The sequence below is a fragment of the Pinus tabuliformis genome, chromosome 6 (assembly GCF_031772625.1).
Source record: "Pinus tabuliformis cultivar Carrire ecotype Pingquan chromosome 6, CPIR1, whole genome shotgun sequence".
Taxonomy (NCBI): domain Eukaryota; kingdom Viridiplantae; phylum Streptophyta; class Pinopsida; order Pinales; family Pinaceae; genus Pinus; species Pinus tabuliformis.
Window position 1 is genome coordinate 2,105,785,298 of NC_142292.1, and position 11,071 is coordinate 2,105,796,368.

Sequence of the window (11,071 nt, forward strand, 5' to 3'; positions counted from 1 at the left end):
AGAAGACGTGGAGGAGGACATCCAACTGTTGTGCTCTGCAGTGAAACTGCCCGCGTATGTCCCTCCATGGAAAGGGAAAGCCAAAGTACCGAAGGATCTGGATGCAACAAAGAGTTCACTCCAGACCCCACTCCTCCCCGATGGAATTGTATTTGAGGGCTCGCACCTAGGCCATGTGCCCACCATGAAATTTGAAGACTAGGACTTCGTAGACAATGAAAAGTTCCTGTACTTAGAGAAGGAAAATCTGATGATGTAGAATATGGAGGGGGCAGTGATAATGTTAGAGCAGCGAAATTGGCTACACAGTGTGGAAAAGGCCAAGTTGCTGCATTTTTTATGGATACCACATTTCCACCACGTGCCCATCACCATTTTCGTCATCAGGCAGCTTCTCTGCCTGGTGCATGATGGGTATCTATGGCTGGCGGAGCCTATTCCCATCATGGTAGACCTTATCCACCAAATTTCTTGGCTTTCCTGTAAGGGAAAGGACCCTGCGACGATACCCTGGAAAAGTAGCAATTTGGCTCTCATAGAGGCCATGAAGGAAAAGTATAAGCTGGAGAAGAAAAAGAGGGGCTACGCTATCACTAGCATCAAGGAAAAAGGGGTGCGCATAGCCACCCAACTCCTGTCCAGTAAAGTGATGAGAAAATGCCATGTTGATGAGGTACCAACGTCGGTGGTTGCGTTGGCTGAACAGTGCACGAAGGGGGTCCAGTTCAACTGGGCCAAGTTCCTCTGCGAGGAATTTTTGTTAAAATATCACGAGGCCTAGGAGCAGGGTAAGACCTTCCACTACATGTGGTTGCTCTTATCCATATTGCTAGTAGCAAGAGAACTGTTGGAGGATAATCAGTTCCCGAACATTGACCGAAACTTACTAAAGGCCATGAAGTACGCTTCACTCTGGGCCACCAAGGACGTGAAATGGATTCACGATACAAACATTTTTTGCGTGCTCATGGAGGTGAGCATCTGAATGTGGATAAACAGGAGGCCGCACCTGTCACCTACGGTACACAATATTCTGCAAAGTTTTGTAGACTTCAAGGTGGATATGCACAACATATACATCAAGGCATGAAAGGATCTAGTGGTGGACAAAGCTACTATTTATAGCCACTGACGACACGATCTTTACTATATTGGAGACATGGCCTCCCGAGTGGCGTGCCCCAGATTTGGCGGAACTAGAGAAGGCGGCAACACAGAAAAAGAAGGATGATGCCAAGCTGCGTGTCACCCAATTGGCTGACAGAAGGCAGAACTAAAAAGTGGCAATCGAGGTAAGGGCAGTTCGCAAAGCGGCATAGGAAGCCATGGAGCAGAAGAAGGCCACAGAAGCAACAATAGCAACGCAGACAACAGAGGTCGCAACAGTACAAGTAGAGGAGGACCAAGCAACATCCTCAGGGCAGGAGGCAAAGGACACAGTAATAGCAGAAGGGAGTGCGGACCTAGGGACCACATCCACATAGCTCAAACGGTTGCGCATCGCAGAGAGATCGGGTCCAAAGAAGAAGGTCAAGGCTTCAAAGCTGGCCATTGACCTGATCACCTTAACTGAAGGTGATCTCCATGACATCGACGATACGGTTTGCGATGTCACCAGTGAAGCACTCCAAGAGTTTATTACAAAGCACCAGAGTGTGTTGGGGGCCCTCAAGGTGCAGCTGTAGGAGTTAAAGGTGTGGCCCCCTCAGGAAGGTATCCTATCTACCCATGTCGCAGCAGGCACTTCAATAACAGAGTAGATGTTGCACGTGAGGATGGCCAACACAATAGTGTTGCCAGAGGGAGCATTAGTATCATTAGATGCGATGGATCAAATGACAGTTAGCATGTTGAACGGCCTTGGCCTTAATCTAGCTTCCCTTCCCCAGGAGATGCTCTATCAGCTATAGGATGGAATAACAGCAGAGCTACACGCTAGGGAGAACCGCGTGATCCAATTTCTTAGTGAACAGAAGATCAACTATGGAGCAATTTAGCGTGCAACGTGATGAGTTCGTGTTGCAGAACCAAAGGTTGGTGCAGACAGTAGATGACGCTTGTTGATGCTTCCCAGAGTTGGCTATTGCAGCAAATCTACCGATAGAAGTGTGAATTCACAGTTTGGCAAGTGGAGTCAATGATGCGAGAGAAGAGACAACAAAGGTTCAGCTGGAGCTGAACGAAGCAGGTTCAAGAAGCAGCAGCTCAGTGCACTACAGACATCAAGACCGTTCGGGATCAGCTGGAGGGACTCCACGCCAAGATTGTCGCACCAACAGAGTGACTCGAGGGTGAGTCACAATGTTTGTGTTGGGGCCCTGTTGGGCATGAAATCCCCCAACAGCATGTTTTAGGGATTAAAGCCCAAGTTTTGAGTTGTTATTAATGTAAAAATTCTGCGAATTGTGGGCGCGGAGCTCGAATTGTGTGTTAGAGTCATAGGGTTGTCTACCCTAAGTTTTGAATGTAGTGTCGTCCTACCCATGGTCCGGAGACCATGGGATTGTATAAATAGAGTGAAGCTTTAAGTTGTAAAGTAAGAAAGTTAACAAACAGGTGGAGTCTAAAAGATAGCGAAGTGTAGAAAAAGAGTCTAAGTGTCTTGGGTCATAGTAGTAAGAAGAGGCTCTGCAGTTGAGTGCACAGAGGCCTAGTAGAGTCTGCAGCCGAGTTCACGGACCCCTGCAGCTGAGTGCGCAGGGTAGTGTCGAGTCTGTAATAGAAGGAAGAAAATAATAAAGAGAAGTTTTATCTGAATCCTATGTATTTGTTCTGAGCTATTACATGTTTGATATTACTTGCAATTATACTGTTTATTTACTACATGCACTTACATGAATTGTGAATATTGTTAATAATAAATAAAAGTGTATAAATAAGTTCAATTAATCACCTAATATCAACTGCGATGAGGGACTTGGGTAATAACACTATTGGAGCCCTGGGTAGGGGTGCGCAAAGACAACATCTAGGGCTGTGAGGTACAGGTAAGCGCGTGTAGCGACGTGCACATAGGATCAAACCGCGGACCAATTGAAATCATCAGATATCTCCACGATGCAGAAACCTGGTTTTAGCACCCTCCCATACTACTTCGGGTGATACCTCAGTCCACACTCTGTGGACTGTTGTCAAAATAGCCAGCAATATCGGGATTTGTTTGGCTAAATCATCTCTGAACCTGGGTCAGGCCCCAACAAGCCAACAATTTCAAAGGTGGTTGAGTCGTATGACTAGATGGGACTCCTACACCAAATGGTGTGAGGTCTAATTAGGACTTCACATCAGGGAGATCCACTTATAATGTTGGTGGAATCCAACACCGCCAACATTTTTAAGCACTATAAGGAGGGCCAAATGACAAGTTGAGCATTTGAAGTCTATTTGAATATTTTACCTTTAATGGCTTCATCCCAAATCATCATCTCGAGGTGTTTGAAAAAAGCTCTAAATATTTCAATACCCATGGACTTTTTACATGACTTATCACAATTTAAATTTGATGACAAGGGTACATCGACCATTCTTAGGTATGTTTTTGAAATTTTCCAATTCTGCTTCTTGAATGGTCTTGATTTAGAAGAAATCATTGCACAGTAGTTTACCCTTATATTAGATGGTTGTGAAAAGAAATGGTGTTATTCCTTACCCCTCACTTCTATCACATCTTTCGATCACTTGGTTAATGATATTTATTGAGGTTTTGATAAATATGAATATGAGGATGTTATTTATGAAATTGATCAACTAATAATGGAATTGATTGAATCTCTTGAGCATTTTGTTGATATGTTCCTCCATCTTTGTTATCAGTTTCCGGATGAGGATGTGGACTGACGGTTTTTGAATGAGATGTTTCGATTCCTAGTCTAGATGTCAAGGAAATATTTTGAATTAGATCCTTCTAAATAGGAATAATTTCTACTTACGGAATAATAACCGGGAATTCTCTTTGTCCCATATCCTCCTCATGTCCTGTATGTTGGACCTAGGCCAATATTTGAATCAAAAGATGAATTCGCTGATGAAGAACTCATATTTATTTCACATCTCTCTCTTTATGGTGATCCATCTGCTCTTATCAATCAACCATCTTCAAATCATGATATCCCTCCCATCTATATTGCACCCGTTAATAAAAAACTTCAAGGGAGCATGGAATCTCTGCAACAGTTTAGGGTTTCGTTAGTCCCTGCAACGGAACTCTGCTCTGAGCATGGAGTGCCTGCAACAAAGCAACTACAAACCCTGGCGACTGTATACGACATCGAATAAGTACAACCATCATGGAGTCCCTTCCGGGGGGGGGGACTTTGAGCCTCCCCCCAATGAGAACATATCAACTCAGACTAAGAATAGCTCTGATGGGGCCTCTGCATTGAACCCGCCTGTCATCATGACAAAGCAGGCAAACCAAAACAATAATGGAACACAGAAAGGACCACAAGGAACAGAGGCAACACCCCAAAGCGGACCGTGAAACACAACAGGAAATGATGAGGCTCCCAAAGCAACCTCTGCGACCTGCAAACCTGTAGCAGCAGAACGACCAAAGATAGAATTACCTAGACAAAGAATCAATACCCAAATCCAGTACATGAAAGACCATGCTCTCATTGGGAAATTTATTGGATTTTGGCCAACGGAGAAAGCCTTGCAGGGATGGATCGCTGCCAAATGGAAACCCAAAGGGCATATCACCCTGCAGCTAGGACCAAAAGGGTTTTTCACAGCGGTCTTTAACTATATAGAAGACCGAAATAGGGTCATCGACGGCGGCCCCTATTTCTTTAATGCTGCAGGCCTGTACCTGAGAGATTGGATCGAAAGATTCAATCTAGAAAAAGAAGATTTGAGCTGGGCACCAGTCTGGATTAGGTTATATTCCTTGCCTTTGGAATATTGGGATGCAGAATCACTAACAGACATTGGAAACGGCCTGGGGGAGTTCATTAAAATAGCAGAAGAAACAAAACTCAGAAGATACACTTCCTACACACGCATCTGCATCTACATGCATCTGAACAAAGCTCTTCCGGATTCGGTAAGTCTATATCATGATGATTTTGAATGGATCCAGTCTATAGATTATGAACATGTTCCTTTCAGATGTAGGAAATGTCACACCCATGGGCATCTTTTCCGTGACTGCCCGCTAAATGCTAAGCCCTCCTCCAATACCTCCTCTGAGAAACCTGATACCGATGGTTTTACAAAAGTGAACAATCGGAAAAGGAATCACAAAAAACCTGCAACGCACCCCAAAACTCCCCCAGTCAGCACCTCTGCTCCCTCAACTAGCAACAGCTTCGATATCCTGGCTCAACCAGCATCAATGGCCTCTGAACCCCCCATGCATTTTGATGAGCCTCCCAAATCGCCCTCTGCCTCCCTTCACACCGATTCAAGGCCTGCACAAAAACCCTCGCGAACCAAAGATTTTCCCCTCTCCTCCTCAATTATGGACACCGCTTGGAAACCTAATGGTATGGACATAGACATTTCGCTGCATGAACCCAATCTTACAGCTGACTTCCCGGTGGAAAGCAGTGAACCCAAGCATATGGAAGAAGAGCCGGAAAGTATAGACATAGGAGATCTGGATATATTTGGCCTTGAACAAGCCTGCAAGAAAAAAGAATTTGACAAAATCCCGGCAAGACAGCTAGAAAGTCTAGAGGTAATTCTATCTAGAGCACATCAACAGCGAACTTTAGGAATCCAACCAGGAAGTCAGTGGGACGGGAAGAATCTACTCAAAGATACCAAGAAAAGGGGGAGAAAGACAGATTTACAAAGAACAATCCTCATTGGGGAAATGCTGGTAGAATCAGGAAGATACTCCAAACTAACAAAGTACTACAGGCCGCTCCCCAACCCTGAATAATGAAGCTCACATCTTGGAATTTAAGAGGGCTAAATAGCCCTGGGAAATACAGAATGATTAAAAACATGATACAGTAGGAGAAACCTCAAATTTTCTTCATGCAAGAGACTAAATGTAATAGTACCATACTTGGCACCATTCTCACAAAAGCTTGGCCAGGTAGTCAAACTGTAGCAGTGGATGCTCAGGGAGCCTCAAGAGGAATTGCAATAGCATGGAATGCACAGGTCATCACGCTCATGGACATCCATGCGACCCATCACTTCATACAAGCTACTTTCCATATCATCGGGACCAATGTGCATGGTCATCTCACCAATGTTTACTTTCCCCAGGAAGCAGTGAACAAATCATTAATTCTGAATATGCTAACTTTGCTCAATTCCACCCGAATCCACCCTCTCTGGATAACTGGGGGCGACTTCAATATGATCACTAAATTAGAGGAAAAAAGAGGGGGCTGAATCAAACTGGACACTGAAAGTGATCACTTCAAGGATTTCATCCAAAACAACTGGCTCATTGATCTTCCTTTTAACAATGGAATCTATACATGGAATAACAAAAGATCTGGCTCCCAGCAGATTGCCTCCTAGCTGGATCGATTCCTAATTTCAGACAATGCTATCCACCTTGGAGGGGACTTCTCGGCCTCAATCTTACCTCTTACTGGATCAGACCACTAGCCCATCTCGCTTCAATGGCAAAGACCCAGAATAACCACACGAAGACCCTTCCGCTTTGAAGCTTTCTGGCTGACTCATCCAAACTTCAGCGATCTGGTCCATTCGGCATGGAAAAGCTTCATACCCCCAACAGGAACAAAAATGTTTCAATTCCAGCAAAAACTCAAACATCTCAAAATGCACATCAAGCATTGGAATCATGCCACCTTTGGAAACATTTTTCAAGCTCAGAAAGCTCTAGCTCAGGAAATGGGGAAAATCCAGCAGACCATCATTAATGAAGGAAGGACTGAAGCACTTTTAGAACAGGAAAAGAACCTTCAGAATTAGATAGCAGAAAGAGAAAAGCAAGAGGAAATCCTCTGGAAACAAAAATCTCGGGTAAGATGGCTAAAAGAGGGCGAGCGGAATACAAAATTTTTCCACCGCACCACTATACAGAGGAGAATGCATAACATTATTACCCAAATTCAGAATCAGCAGGGAGAAAGACTAGAAGAACATGAGGATATTGAAAAAGAGCTCCTCGATCACTTCAAAGAAGTTCATCAAGAACCTCAAATTAACAGACAGCCAGCTATAGAAAGGATTCTCCAGCACATCCCGAAAGTGATAACAGATGAACATAATCAACTGCTCCTTCATCCAGTCTCTCTACAGGAAGTCGACTCTGCCATGCATCAGCTCAAGGAAGGAAAAGCACCTGGACCAGACGGTTTTACCTCAAACTTCTTTCACAAATTCTGGGATTTAATCAAAGATGAAGTCTGGAAGGTAGTGGAAGAATCCAGAACCCTCCATTGGATGCTTCCCTCTTTGAATGCGACTTTCATTGCTCTCATCCCCAAAGAAGAGAATTCTCTTACTCCAGACAAATTCAGGCCTATAGCCCTCTGCAATGTTATATATAAAGTCATCTCCAAAGTTATTGCTTCTCGACTGAAACTGCTACTTCCCATGCTCATCTCACCAGAACAATCAGGCTATGTTGAAGGAAGGCAAATCATAGATGGCATCATTCTCACCCATGAGATCATTCATTCCCTGAAGCACCATAAAAAAGCAGGTATGCTACTCAAAATCGACCTCTCTAAAGCTTTTGATAAATTGAGTTGGATGTATATTCAAAAAATGCTCTCAGCCTTTGGTTTTTCTCCTCCCTGGGTTAGATGGGTCATGAGTTTAATATCCTCCACTTTCTTCTCAATTCTTGTTAATGGAATTCCTTCAATACCTTTTCATCCCTCTAGAGGTATCCGTCAAGGAGATCCCCTCTCCCCCTTTCTCTTTGTTCTCATGGCCGAAGGGTTAGGACGCATCATCAAGAATGCTCTTCAATCTCAACAGCTAAGGGGAATCTCTCTCCATAACTCCCCTGCCATCACTCACCAAAAATTTGTAGATGATAACATGTTGTTTGGGCATCCTTCGGTCCAAGAAGCCCAAACTTTCAGATCCCTTCTCAATGATTTCTCGGAAGCATCTGGAGCTAGCATCAATACTGTTAAATCCCAAATCTTCTTTTTTCACACTCCCTCCACAACTCAAACCACTATAGCCCGCATTTTAGGATTCCCTATTGCCTCTCTCCCTTCCAAATATCTTGGTGCTCCCTTAACTGATTCTGCTCTCAAGCACACCTCTTGGCAATTGCTTCTGGACAAATTAGAAGCCCGGCTCACTTCCTGGACCTTTAGAGCCCTCAATATGGCTAGTCGTCTAGTGCTAGTCAAGGTTGTTTTGCAATCAATGCCACTGTATCTCTTCTCTATTTTGGCAGCGTCGAAATGGGTGCTTAAAAAAATCAAAAATCTACAATGAAACTTTTTATGGGGATCTTCTGGTCAAAATCGCAAATGGGCACTGGTTAAATGGGCAACAGTTTGCCTTCCAAAAAAACTTGGGGGTATTGGTCTTCAGGACCCTCAACATAGTAATGCAGTCATGGGAGCAAGAATATGGTGGAAATGGCTCTCTGCTCTGCACACGCCGTGGGCCATCCTCTGGACTACCAAATATGCAAACAACAGAATGCCAGATGATTTAATTCAGATTACAGATACGGGAAAAGGCTCCCTAATCTGGAATGTGGCCAGACAACATAGAGACATGATCCAACAACACAATTTCTGGGAAATAAGAAATGGCAACAACGCCCGCTTCTGGGCTGACTCTTGGCAGCAAAGACCCAGGCTCAACAACATGATTAAACCACCACAAACAGAGGACTGGGATGAGCATCAATTGGACACAGTCAACCAGTACTGGACTCCCACCCTCAATCAGGGATATAGACAATGGATAAGCTCGACGCACATCATCAGGCAAGGAACAGAGTTAATGCACAAGGAGATGGACACAGAACTCACAAACAGGAAAATTAGATTTTCCGATAAGAAGGACATCTTGCGATGGGGATACACTCCACGTGGAACTTTTACCACTCAGGAGGCGTACGACCTGTTGATTAGTACTCAGAATATCAAGGACCCTCTTTGGGACAAAATCTGGTCTCCCAAAATATGGCCCAAGATTTCTACCTTCCTCTGGCTATTATGTCATAAAAGAATCCTCACATGGGACAACTTGAGGAAACGAAGCTTCCACGGGCCCTCAATATGCCCCAACTGCAAACATCAGGAAGAAACCATACAACACCTCATGGATACTTGCAACTTAGCAAACAAACTTTGGGAAAAAACAAGCTTCAGATGTCAAAAAGAAGGCAGAGTAAAAGGAGACATTACCAGCACCATCCGCAATTGGGCAAACAATCCGTACAAGAGCAATCTGCTAAACACATTGTGGAAAATTGTCCCAGGTCTTCTCATCTGGACTTTATGGAAGGAAAGAAACCGCCGCATCTTCAAGAATCAATCCACACCCATAGAGGTCATATGGAGCAATCTATGCAATAATCTTCAGGAAACCTTAGCACTCCAAACCTGGCTCAAAGATGATTTTCCCACCTCTCCACAGGAGCAGAACATCTGGAAGAATTGGAATCTGAGGATTAACCAGCCACAAGAAAACCCCAGTAAATCCTTCTTAAATCACAAAACCTCTAGCAAGTGGCTCCCTCCGCCACCAGGAATTTCCCAATTAAACTTTGATGGAGCCTCCAAAGGCAATCCAGGCATGGCAGGTTATGGGGGAATATTCAGGGATCACAATGGAAAACCTCTTCTGATTTTCCTGGGCACAATTGGATGGGACATGAACAACTCAGCTGAGCTTGAAGGATTGTGGCAGGGCCTTCAACTAGCACAGCAGCATGGCTTCTTTCCTCTAGTTATTGAAGGAGACTCTCAGATACTCATCAACATGACTAATCTAATTCTACAAGGGACCCCTGCTCACAAAATGGTCTACAGTTGGAGATTAGCAACTCATCTAGAGCTCATTGAACAATGGCTCACAACCAATAGAGCAATCATGTTCAAACATATCAGGAGGGATGGTAACAAAGTGGCAGACCTCCTGGAAAATTTGGGGGTGGCCAGTGATCGAACATTATACTCAGGATCGCTCGATATTATAAAAGATGGAATCCAATTACAGGAATGCACTGCACTGGTGCAAAATGATTTAGCACCCCCAGCTGCAGGTGTTTAAAACCACATTAATGTGGATGGGACATTGGTCTGGCAGGTGGCTTGGCTACAAGACCACCTGCATTCTCATCTGTGGTGATTTAAGGCGAGACTCTATCACCCGGCCAATGCCATTAATCTGGTACACAGGACGAGACCTCCCTTGCAATTCTAAAACCATGGATTCGAATAGTCTGCAACACCTTATTCCGCCTCCTTCAACCTGCTCTTGCCACCCTGACGCCACGAAGCCAAGCTCTCGCACGACGACAGGAAGGCGCTGCAGTATCCTGAGTTGTGTAGACTTGGGAAACGGAATTCACTTCTCCCATACTGCTCTTTGCACTCTGCAACTTAATTCCTCGGCACCTGCTTCAGTCTCTGGTTCAGGAAATCCTGTTATCTTCAGCGTAGAGTCTGTCGCCCATTCCCAGCTCACAGATAGAAATTCTGTCTTCTCGGCCCACACCAGCTTGCACCACCCCACTCATAGAACTATGTCGTGGCTTCGTCATCACATGCGCAGCAGGCGAGGCAGCAATCGAGGCTGAGCCATCTGCCCCCCTCTCCTCCTCCCTCTGCGTCGGCCTCTCCTTCATCCTCCCCATCCTCCATTCCATCCACGAGCTGCTACCCTGCCACTTGTAGCAGAAGAGGTTGCGCTCATCCTGGCGAAGCTCAAAGGGTCACTGCTGCTACCCAGACAGTCAATCTCCCTATGTCCCCTCACCAGCCCCATCAATCTGCTCAATTTTGCTTCCTCTGCACTTTGAATAGACCCGCCATTATAGCCATCGTCTATGTGGAATTAAGAGAGGAGACCTGCCCGCAAACCGTCCTAGCCCACAAAATTGGGAAGACCACGATTCAAACACCTCCTGCCTCTGAACAGGAGAAGCCGAGCG

At 44.9% G+C, this 11,071-nt stretch overlaps 1 protein-coding gene across 1 annotated transcript; it reads left to right on the plus strand.

The window, feature by feature from the left end:
- Positions 1 to 9,711: 9,711 nt before the first annotated feature.
- LOC149267663 (uncharacterized) lies at positions 9,712 to 10,188 on the plus strand. Its single transcript, XM_089413125.1, has one exon. It carries the CDS (start codon positions 9,712 to 9,714, stop codon positions 10,186 to 10,188), a length of 477 nt encoding a protein of 158 aa, XP_089269251.1.
- The last annotated feature ends 883 nt before the right edge of the window (positions 10,189 to 11,071 follow it).